General features: G+C 36.7%; 1 protein-coding gene across 1 annotated transcript in view; it reads right to left on the reverse strand.

The window, feature by feature from the left end:
* The window catches only part of LOC137616576 (probable acyl-CoA dehydrogenase 6), a 93522-nt gene extending 89898 nt beyond the window's left edge, over nt 1-3624 (reverse strand). The window contains exons 1-2 of the mRNA XM_068346455.1: nt 3296-3624; nt 1263-1383 (exon numbers count right to left, since the gene is read on the reverse strand). Coding sequence (XP_068202556.1) covers nt 1263-1383; nt 3296-3460 — 286 coding nt within the window. The 5' untranslated portion in view covers nt 3461-3624. The remainder of the gene's footprint in view (nt 1-1262; nt 1384-3295) is intronic.
* Nucleotides 3625-12928: the final 9304 nt, after the last annotated feature.

Here is a 12928-nt window from a genome sequence, read left to right on the forward strand (position 1 = left end):
TTCATAAACTAATTGAGACAAAACGTACGGCGTAGCAACCCCCCCACACGGGAAGGAAGCTACAAGGGCGTAGTAACACGTAGTAAAAGGGGTGAACGACCTCGAGAGAGAGAGAGAGAGAAAGACCGAAGTCAAACTCGATCGCAACCCATAAAATTACGCCGTGGTGGCCTAAATGCCGAGGACTCCACGGAGATATCGTACACTACACACACAACTCTGAAAAGGAAACTTACTGATTCTATACTCAAATATATATACAAACATGAAAACATGTTTACAATATATTGAGTAAAGGAAAAGTAAGCGATTAAGTAAAGACAAAACAAACAATGGCTGCCAAGCGAGGACCAAGACAGAGACGTCTATCCCAGTCCGAGCCAAAAGTGAAAGTGAGCATTCACCTGTGTGTGAGGGGGGGAGGGGTAGCTAGCTACCACTCCCCTACCCCCCCGCTAACTAGCGCGGGGGTAATACACCCTCGTTAAATTCTAATGGCTCGCCATTTCAGCTGCGCTAAAAGGTAAACCCAATGTAAATAGCATGGTTTGTATTTCTGTTACGGAACAAAATTTTATTCAGAAATCAATTGGCTGAAGAAAAAGCCACTCGGGAGAACAACCTAACTCATGAGTAGGACGCAAGCGGCCTTCACTCCAATGAACTCACAGGGAGTAAGCAATATCAACCTTTGAACAGAAAAGGAGAATCCACAAGAGGACGACTCCCCTGCGGAGGAGGCTGGTTCGCTGCACTCGTAGAAGGGAATCAAAAGGGAAGAGACCGTAAGAGAAGATTTCTCTGCCCTCAAGAAACAGCACACTAGGTTGACACCAACACAGTAACGCTCATACCGTAAAGATAAAAGAATGCTTATATACAATATTTATAAAAACATTACATTAATGTTTGAATAGGCCTATATACAATAACACAAGTAAGTAAATTATAGAAAAGTCAAAGGCCATTAAAAAAAGTTGGGAGGAGAGAGAAACGGATGTCTACTCTCACCAAGCTAAAAATAATGTGATGAGACAACACAGTTGTGTGTGAGCGGGAAGATAGCTACTTCTCCTAGCCCCCTCACCCCTGCTAACTAGCTCTAGGGTAGTTACACCTCGCTAAAAATCTCAGGACTAGTCTTCCAGCTTCGCTGAAAGTATGATCCCTATAAATAGCAGTTTGCAATTAGTGTCTGAACAAAGTGTTCGTAAATTAACATTCATTATTATATGGTAAATTCAATATACGTAGTACAACACCTTCTGGTTTGGTGACTCCTAAAAATCCAGCTTGGCCAAGCTTCTTGAAAACTTCATGTGCAGGAAATTTTCCTTCTGCTTCCCATTTATCAACATGGGGGTTAATCTCAGATGCAATTAACTGAAAAACAAAATCCTTCCATTAGAAACTTTTTTTTTTTGTATTCTTCTTTATTCAAACCTTAACAACACTACTAAAAATTATTAAAGCACCAATTTAGTGAGGGGTCTGCAGATTTATATTACCTAAAATTCCTACAGAGAAATAGATAGACCATCACAAAATTTCATGTACTGTACTGTACATTTTTAGGGACATTTATTTATCCATGAAATTGAGATTGGAAAATTCAATGATACAGCTTTCTTCCCTATCTAATTCACTATAATCTTATGAGATCAAATTGAACATCACTATATAAACAGCTTTCCATATTATTGTTTGCAAAATACAAATTTGGAAGTAATTCCCATCATTCTCAACGATACAAACCTGGAGCTATTTATAGGGGCTATTACTTCCGGCGTAGCTGAAAGACGAACCATAAGACTTTTAGCAAGGGATAACCACCCCAACCACTAGTTAACGGGAGGGGGTGGTTAGCCGGCAACCCCATTCACTCACACACATGGGCTGAGTACCCACTTTGCTTGCAGGCAGGACTTTTTTGGGGGATAGGTGCTGGCGGGCCAATCTGTATAAATAGCTTCCGGTTTGTATCATTAGGAAAAATACAAATTACTACTTCCAAATTTGTCTTTTGTTCTATTACTCTATACAAACGCTCGCTATTTACTGTATAGGGGTAACTTACCACTCAGGAAGGTGGAATTCCATGCCAACTGGCTCATGACATCTGACCCAGGATTTTCTCCTTATGATATAGATCGTAATCGGAAGGAACCCTTGCATGACTAGCGGCTTATGCAAGCTATGTGCTCATGATAATAGTAATGTGACTAGTCTAGGTATGATTTCTCCAAGATAGGAACCTCTGAGAGTACCATAGACTTAAACCAATCATCCTCCCAACAAGAGGTATGGGGAAACAACAAGTATTACTTCCAAAGCAGGTTACACAAGGGAAATGGTTCTACCTGCAGACAACAGAGGCCAGCTTTGCAGAGTTCTCTTGGTGCTGTCAGTCTTTGTCATTCATCCCAGAGTTAACTCTTCCCTCCCTCTTCTGCTAATTTTCCATCAAGGAGCCCGAGGTTTACAACCATTTATTGTGTAGCCACTAAAGGATCCATGAAGAACATCTCCATGTTCCTGTGGGTCACGTCTTGCACGAAGTGGGCGTTGAAGGTCATTTGGTATTTCTACACCTTTGTTCTTGCATTTTAAATGCTAGGATGTATGTATGATTACGGCTGACTTAGAATACGGCTGTGTAAGGGGGGTCGCAGGGGGCGTTCGCCCTCCGATAGTTAAGTAGGTAAGGACACGGCTTGTAGATTAGGTTAGGGGGGGAAAGTTTAGGCTAGTTAATGTTCATTTTTTATCCACGCGGGAGGAACTGGCCGTTGATATACAAAGGCTGTTAAATGCCTCAATCACTCAAAAAATTTTACAGTTTTCCAACAAATGTCATTAGAACCGTTCAAAGAATAAACTGGGAACCCTAATAATTTCCAAAGTTTTATATAACAAACCAGCTACAAACTATCCGAAACATAACTAATTAGGTACGAGGAGCCTTTGTATATCAGCAGCCAGTTCCTCTGTGTGGATTAAAAATGGATATTGACTAACCTAATCCTGCCCCCTTAACGGGGGGGGGGGGGGGTGACAGGGCCCTGCGACCTCCTTACACTGCCGTATTATAAGTTAGACATAATAATAATACACCCCAGGTGAGGTTAGGCTAGGTTATGTTGGGTTGGATTACTTTTCGAGATTTCAAAATATGTAGAATTACTTTTATTCATCGTAATTTTTCAATGGGGAAGAAAAAGGATGCGATAGGCGACCTGTCCGCAAATCTACATACAACCAAATACCTGCACGTATCATAAAATACCATACAAACCTTTTTCAAGGACTTTTGTAGCTCTTTATGCTCGTCACCATAAAATTCCTGTGTGGCCTCCTTGACTTTCTGACACTTATGGTGCGTTACAGAGATAGATCTGGAGAATTTTGATTTCCAGAGACTGTTGGTTAAAGAGTTCCGTGAAAGCTTTGCAAGAGCCATCGTTTGACCCGTAACACCTCACAACTTTCAAATTCAGTAGGTAATTGTGAAGAATTATGTAATATGACTAGACACCATCAGAGAAAGCAGGGCACCAGTGCACAAATTTACGTTGTAGTTGCTTAGGCTCACAGACAGTCACTCAGTCTGTGTCGTAAGTAGATCTACAATCATAGATAATGTATATCTAGAATCAAATTGTTTATCATATCTAAGTTTTGGTCAACAGTATAATTATTTCCTTGATAAGAGAGATCACAGAATATTTATAGAATGATTTAGTGAGTGCTACTATATATAACAACACACATTTAGGTTTACAAGGCAAGTGTGAAAACTAATCTATGTGAGGGCTCTAGTTAAATCATATCTATGCGTATTTTTGTCAGCTGATGGAGTAAACAAACCTTGACCATCATATTTGGAACGTCATAATCATATAACATTTTTATAAAATTGAATGGATACCGATATCAATTGATGGAAGTTCAAATTAGAAATATTAATTATATTTTCCTCATTTCTATATATGGCATGTACTGTAGGGAGATTATAGACATGATAATGTTATCATTCATGATTATCTTCATCTTCCGGGTTTATCCTATAAAAATCATTAGTCGAACAAGGAAGTCACGCTGAATGAGTAATATATTTGCAAAGTGCTTGCATAACTATGCTGTTTAGGTTAATTTGACATTGAGCCAAACGACTTCGTGATGGAACTTGTAAAATATGTTTGTAGGCTTAGTGTTAATTTGTCCTTATGAGAGCCAAATGGGTGTGCGCTAATTACATTGAAAATTTCGGATGCTGCACTAGAGACTTAAAATGTGTATAGAACAATTTGTGTAGAATTAATAAAAAAAAAAAAAACATGGATGTTATTTTATATGCCTGTGCAATTTTGGTTACTTAAAGGTGGAGGGAGAGATTGACCATTACGATGAATTGTATCATGATTGATTTATCTTGGTAATCATATTTTCCAGTGCAACAAAATTTCAAAATGTAAAGCGAAAATCGCTGGGTTTTAAAGGCACAACCGTGTAACGTGCTTCCGAATTTGTAAGCACTGCTTGAGTTAGCCTACATAATTGATATTGAGGACTATTTAATTAGAATCAAGATTCTTGAATTTTGGATCTTATATAATGATTTAAGTAAACATTAAGTTTTGTGTACATTATAGCAATACTCCCACTTACGTGGAAAGTGGATGAAATGTCTAAGATCAGTTTCAGGATTATTATTAAAAGTAAATCTGAGAGTATAAGAACGTTTCTACATGGGTGAATAAAAAGGAAAATAAGTACTGTAAGTGCCTTTGATTCTATTCCGTAGAATCCCAATTCCCAACAACGTAACGATAAACAGATTAGGCCTAAAACGTAGATTATGATCGTTGGTCGTGTGTACCGGAGTTACCGGTTTGTATGTAGAGAGAGAGAGAGAGAGAGAGAGAGAGAGAGAGAGAGAGAGAGAGAGAGAGAGAGAGAGAGAGAGAGAGAGAGAGAGAACACGATGTTATGTATTGTTAATTTACGTAATAACCTTAGACCGTGTGAAACACAGCCGTTAAGGTGAGTTGGGCTCAAGAAAAATAGAAGAAAGACAGAGGATGAGAACGCAATGTGCAATGGAAGACGAAATATCATTGGAAGGAGAAAGGATTAATGAGGTAGAATCATTTCAGTAATTAGGAACTACAGTATGATCACTAATACGGGATCTTTAGAATTGGAGTTTAATAATAGGTTGAAAAAAGCAACCAGACAATGGCAAGGCTAAGTAAAATTTGGAAATCAAATAATCGGAAATTACATATAAAAATCAGGCCATATACCAGTTTAATTAGATCTGTGTTTCAGCTGGGACATGAGTCATGGTATGGCAATGAAACAATATCCAACAGATCTTGTAGATTTGAGAACAAAGCCCTCAGAAGAATATTAGGAGTTAAATGGCAAGACAGGATTAGAAATGAAACTACAAGAGAGATTACTCGAGTGCCATTTGTGGATGAGATCAAAGTGAGGGATAGATGGAGATGGTTTTGGGCATGTTCTTCGCACTCCCCAAGAGAGATCAGTTCACCAAACTTACCTGGGCTCCATAAGGCACTAGAAGAGTTGGGAGACCCAACTACATCATCTGCATATACAACGAGCTTGTTTCCTAGGCCAAACACATGTCATGTGAATATAATATGAAAAGTAATGGAGTAAGAACACTACGCTAAAAAACGCCATGTATCACATTCCTATACTAACTATGGTACCTATCAACGACTCTTTGCAATCTATTATTTAAAAATTCAATAAAGATGCTAAGAAAAGACCCATCACTCCCAACTTTTTGAGTTTGAAAACAAGGGCCTCATGATTAACATGGTCAAAGGCAGAACTAAAATCAAGGCCAATCATATGAAATTCCTTGCCACAATCAAGGGATTTATGTACAGCGCTGGAGATTATAAAAAGGGCACCAAATGCTCCAAGGCCTTTACGAAAGCCAAATTGCAAGCTAGAGAACAGATGATTACCTTCAGCAAACCCTTTTAGACATTTTGCTAATAGACGTTCAAAAACTTTAGATAATGTGGGTGTTATGGAAATTGGGCAGTAATCAGCTGGGCAAGAGCTACCACAAACTTATTTACATGATGGAGTAGCATTACCAATTATTATTATTATTATTATTATTATTATTATTATTATTATTATTATTATTATTATTATTATTATTATTATTATTTAACTAAGTTACACCCTTATATATTATAAGCCCAAGGGCTCCACCAGCAAGGAATAATAGCCCAGTGAAGAAAGAAAAAAAAAGGGGAATAAATAAGGTAAAAAAGAAGCAATGAACAATTAAAATGAAATATTTCAAGAACAATAACATTTACAATTTACCCGTTAGGCAGCCCACCTGCCGGGGGACCTGGGAACTACAGTACTTTAAAGATAAAGTTGTCCAGTGGAGATAATAATATTGAGTGGAGGAAAAAAATGATTATAATCCGCAAACATAGACACTTGGTGTATAATGGACGATACGAATAACGGTTAAACCTAAAAATTATGGCTTGTTGATATCTGTAACGGACGAGGAGAAAAAATGCAGTTTACTCGTTACTCTAGACTATTGTTCTAGTGAGTGGATTATCTAAAAAGAAATAAACTCAGCTGGGACTGTTTTACTTTTCCGAGGACGTCTTGAGTCAGACAGTGGCGGTAAATGGCAGAGAGGGAGAAACTTTCAATTAAACATTCTATATCTATATCTTGGTGTAAGTACTATAGGGAATATTGCTCAAAGAAATAAATAAGCCTAAGAAATTCGAAATTATATGTTTGGAGCTTGGTTTTTTTTTTTTTTTTTTTTTTTTGTTAACTCAATTCACATAATACTTAAAAACTTGATATTGGTATTAAATTACGGAAATATATTTTCTCCAATTGTTATAGTTTTTTTTAACCTTCTTCATGCCGACAATAATGCACATTTATTACCGAATACATTGAAAGTTCTAATCCCTTGTGCGCTTCAACTCAGCTGCAACTGTACCCAGTCCAAAGTCTTTAACATGCTCCTGCCACAAGAATTTGATTGGCTGCCACTCAAATGGTCTCTGCTAAGTCGTGGCTCGCTTTCCTCACAAATAAACATGATCTCATTGTTCCTCTGTTCTGGCAAGCGGTACATGAATGTGCTGCGCACGCAAGCCGCACGGGTATCATAATTACCTATAATCTCTTTTATCATATCATTATGTTTACAAGAAACAAATTAGAGAAAGGTGTGGCAAATTACGATGCCTGTGGGAGGAGCATGTTATAGATTTTAGGTTGGAACCAGTAGCTTCCCGTAAACTTAAAACATTTTCTAAATTGAGCATTTTTTCCTATATTTCTAACATTATTACCTGTGCAAATATTTTCGAAGTTTCATTATTTATAAAATTTCAAATCATTACGTCGTACAAAGTAATGTCCTTGAAAATTAGTTCACTCTAGTGAGATGTAATTTTGAGTTATATATATATATATATATATATATATATATATATATATATATATATATATATATATATACATACATATATAAATGTATATATATATATATATATATATATATATATATATATATATATATATATATATATATATATCATATACCTATATATATATATATATATATATATATATATATATATATATATATATATATATATATATATATATATATATATAAAACCACTTGGACTCATCTTCTTTGTCGAATTTTCCCTAATAACCAAGGCTTAATTTTCTGAAAAAGCTCTTTAGCTGTCTTACTGACCAGATCAATTTTTCATAGATCATGGCCAGCCACTGTAATCTCCCTCCAATCACCGTTTAATCTGTCAAGGTTCGGCACCAACATTCTCGCTAATATGTATAAAACTAATGAAACGCATTTTCTCTAAAAGCAAAAAAAAATCTGAAAGGATATCCATCAGTAGGTAGTAAGTTGACCAGGGCACCCCTTGGGATACTACCACTAGAGAGTTATTGTGTCCTTTGACTGGCCAGACAGTACTACATTGGATACCTCTCTCTGGTTACGGCTAATTTTTTTCTTTGCCTACACTTACACCGAAAAGTCTGGCCTATTCTTTCCACATTCTCCTCTGTTCTCATCTCCTGACAACACTGATATTACCAGACAATTCTTCTTTCCCCAAGGGGTTAACTACTATTATTATCATTACTACTTGCTAAGCTACAACCCTAGTTGGAAAAGCAGAATGCTATAAGCCCAAGGGGCTACAACAGGGAAAATAGCCCATTGAGGAAAGAAAACAAGGAAAATTAAATATTTTGAGAACAAATAAGAATATTAAGATAAATATTTCCTATATAAACTATTAAAAACTTGAACAAAACATGAGGAAGAGAAATAAGATAGTGTGCCCGAGTGTACCCTCAAGCAAGAGAACTCTAACCCAAGACAGCGGAAGACCATGGTGCAGAGACTATGGCACTACCCACGACTAGAGAACAATGGTTTGATTTTGGAGTGATATGTACCACGACTAGAGAACAATGGTTTGATTTTGGAGTGATATGTACCACGACTAGAGAACAATGGTTTGATTTTGGAGTGATATGTACCACGACTAGAGAACAATGGTTTGATTTTGGAGTGATATGTACCACGACTAGAGAACAATGGTTTGATTTTGGAGTGATATGTAACTGTTTCCACAGAAAATTGATTGATTGATTGATTTGGGGTTTTCTGGCATCCTGACACAGAAAGGCAGAGAACAAATGATTAATGGAAGTTTCTATATTTGATCACAAGCAAAACAGAAACAAAGGAAAGAAATAATTTAATTATGAAAGAACGGCAGTTACGGGAAAACAGACCGGAAACACGCATTTAGATACAAAAAAAAAGAAAAAAAAAAGAAGGAAAAAAAGCACATTAAAGCAGGATCGGGGGCCGTTGAAAAGGCTTACCCACGGCACAATGATTTCGAAAGGCATTATCCAAAAGCTATGCACCTATCTACAAAGAGATAGAGTGCCCGCAAACTTATTTTGCGGAGTGAGCAATAAGGAACCATAGATATCTATGGGCATTATCCGTTTAGAGGAAGTACACAATTCAGCTTACACCGCCAGATAAATAGATAATTACATCTTCTACTTTTAGCAAGACTAATATGGGGTTGGTCTCTATTGGAAAGTAGATTAATAATAGTTAATACTGATAAAATCTATGTTTTTTTTTTGCTTGCGTGTGGGTATAAAGTTTCGACTTTCACGTTAATGTGCTCCGCCGGAGTTTTTGGAATTGGTCTCAAGATCAAAACCTTTAGTTATGTATCATATTTCTCTTATATTCCTGTGCTCTTTAACATCTCTTTTTCCTGGATTTTTCTTTTTCGTCTTCTTTTCCTGCCTCAATGAGCAATCTCTTCAGTCTTTCTCAATTGACTATGAGATTTACAATGCAAGTTTTCCTTTTGTCTTGTGTCTATATCTTCCACCATCTCAGTTCGGCAATGTTTGAACAATTGGTTGACTTTACCTGGGACGAAAACTTCCCCATCCATTCCTTTCATCAGATTTTCAACGCTTGGTATCGCATGGATCCATGATTTACTAAGACTAATACAAGATAGATTATACGGTTTATGCAGATAGGGAAAGAGATTTGCACATGTTCCGTAAGATGCGTGTTGCTTGAGAATTAGGCCCAAGTGAGAATGGGAAAAGCGTTTAAAAGTTAAGAGAGGGAAAGAAACATGACAAAAGAGAGACCACTTGGGCAACACAGGTGTTCTGAAACATCTATTATTAGGATCTGTCAAGTTTTTAGTTGCCATGTTGGAGTTCACGCACCTGAACAAAATTGATTATTCCCACTTTTCTAGTTTGCTTGATAGTGAGATAAAAATGCAACTAATAATAAGAGTGATATGATTTCATAACTTTAAGGATAGAGCTAATTCATATTTTAAATGCATGAACATTTCCAACTGTCTGCAATGGGAAGTATTTTTGTAAAAGGAATTGAATTTCGGTAAAATGACTGATAAAACACTATCTATAAGTTTGCATAAATATTTTTGGCAACATCGAAGTTTAAAAACGGGATGTACTCCACGCAAAATGTCTCGATATCTTATTATCTTTCCGTTTTCCTATTACTTTTGGGTATGCTTTCGTATAAAAACCTTGACTTTGGAAGAGGAAATCAGTGTAGAAATGCTTCCCTGGTTGGATTTTAGATAACCAGCCTGAGTTCGAATCCTACCTCGAAAGGAGAACGTATTCATTCATTTCCCTTTCCGTATCCAATACTTTAATGAAAAATTATTCCAGAGATTCTAGGAAATGGAGACGTTATGGGGTCAACGTGGCTAATACAGTACAAAGCTCTGGTGAATGTTACTAATATATTTACTATTTTATCATGTGTATATAATAAGAAAAGTATAGTGGGCCAAGAATACTACCCTGTGGAACACCAAAGTTGCATTCCTATACTCAAGTCCGAAATTTGTAATTTATAAAGAATTTAAGTTCTTTTTTTCACACTATCCTCAAATAAATAGGGTTCTTGGATTTAATATAATGACTATATTGTTTATATTTCTTTCTAAAAGTATGATCTCTGTGTCAAGGAAATAGAAAAGTATAGAATAATGATCTGATCAATATAGCATGTTGATGACCAAACCACCAACTGTATATTGGAAATCTGTTTTCATAAGTATGGAAAATCGGATGAACATCCATTTCAAAACAACAAACATATTACAAAAACGTTATTAATCAAACCTACTATGCATATCAGACTCTATGACATACTGTTTTTCGCAAATATCTTTGAAACGAAAGCTCGGATCAGCATGGTGCTTTGGCAAAGATTGTTTCACACACTCCGCTAATTTTTGACACTACTGTGCATTGTCAAATGCTGCTAATTATGGCGTTTACTCTTGACTGTGAAGTCAAAAACCTGTGTGAGCCCATTACACATTCGAACAGGTGAGGCGTGACGTAGTAGTGACGTCCATTCATCCACTAACTCCACCCCTGCCTTCCCTTCTACCATCATCCCTCCCTCCTACCCTACTCCTACTCCCTATTCCCGCCCTCTTTCACCTCCATACCTCCCTTTCCTCTCTCTCTCTCTCTCTCTCTCTCTCTCTCTCTCTCTCTCTCTCTCTCTCTCTCTCTCTCTCTCTCTCTCTCTCTGTACACGAAGAAATTAAGCTATGCACACATATGACTTATTTATAATGTACAGTATATATGTTAAGTATGGTAGGGTGTTTTATGTATGACCCTGATTCCTGTTCCAGCGCAACTTGTTGTTGCTTAATTATTGTATGAGGTTTGTTTGACAATTATACAACCATTGAAAGTTATACGAGTATGCGACCCTAATACCCATAGGTTATGTTGAACGTATGATGGGATGGCGTATGTAGCTGACGCTTGGTCATTTATAAGAAATTGTGTAAGAGATGGAAAGGAAAAGGGAGGAACTGAAGTGGGAATCCGATGCAGAGTAAAAACTTAAAACGAAATTGAAGTGATAAATATATGAATAATTTATTCTAATATTAGGAAAAGGCTGCCATATGTTAAGAAGTCATTGCAGACATAAATAGACAGCGAGTATATGATGGCTGGATTAATTCTATAAATAACTGACTACATATTTTACTTTTAATATTCATCACTCTCGACAAACAGGTCATCTTCCTCATCACTGTTACCTTCTGCACTTACCAAATACGGTATAACCGTCAAAGAAGCAAGAACATCGATTACGATTGTTTGCATAAACGATCAAACTTTACTCGGCATATAATTTTTATTAATCTGTCATTAATTCGTCATACTTATGTCTGGCTTCATATACCGTGTAGCCACAAGAGATAGAGAGAGAGAGAGAGAGAGAGAGAGAGAGAGAGAGGTAACAGCCATTCCCTTATGAGAGAGAGAGAGAGAGAGAGAGAGAGAGAGGGGGGCATGAGGAAGGGGTAAGAAAGGTATGGAGGAGAAAGAGGTAGGGGGATAAGGAGGGGGGTAAGAGGGGAGGAAAGGGAGTAGGGGAAGCCAGGAGTGGAGGTAGTGGGTGGATAGACGTCACAAATACGTCACGCCTCACCTGTTCGAATGTGTAGTAGCTCACACAGGTTTTTGACTTCACAGTCAAGAGTAAACGCCATAATTAGCCGCATTTGACAGTGTACAATAGTGTTAAAAATTAGCGGAGTGTGTGAAACACTCTGTGCTAAAGCATCATGTTGATCCGAGTCTTCGTTTCAAAGATATTTGCGAAAAACAGTATGTCATAGGGTCTGATATGCATAGTAGTATATGTGCATCATTTATGTGAGACAATGGAACTCTTCACGAAATTTTAAATCATAAAAAATGTAATTTTGTAAATAAATTGTAAGTCCTCAACAAATGTCTACTGTAAATTGTATAATAGATTTTACAGATATATATAAACTATTTCTTTCATGTTTCCTTGTAAAATTCATGGAATGATTATAATCTAAATATTCATATCTATGATATGAATTGAAACACAGAACGCATACTTCCTTATCATGAAGAAATGTTCACTGAAATGATAATGATAGTATGATGATAATTATCATTACCATCGTGTAATTTAACGTTCATATGGAATGGCACACAGAAAAAATATAATTTATTTTAAAGCTATAACTGGAAGTTGAACAAAATCGCGTTAAAGAAATTGGGCAGCTAAGTGTAAAGAGTTTACATATACGAAATGATAACTGAAAAGCAGCAAGGAGTGTATCTTGGGCAGAAAGAACAATTCCATGAATTTATAATCTGTCTACAGTGTTCCGTGCGAAGTGTATCCCAAGCAGATCGGCCATGGAAAGTAGCTCTGTAATGAATACTGTAATAA

The sequence above is a fragment of the Palaemon carinicauda genome, chromosome 22 (genome assembly GCF_036898095.1).
Source record: "Palaemon carinicauda isolate YSFRI2023 chromosome 22, ASM3689809v2, whole genome shotgun sequence".
NCBI classification, from domain to species: domain Eukaryota; kingdom Metazoa; phylum Arthropoda; class Malacostraca; order Decapoda; family Palaemonidae; genus Palaemon; species Palaemon carinicauda.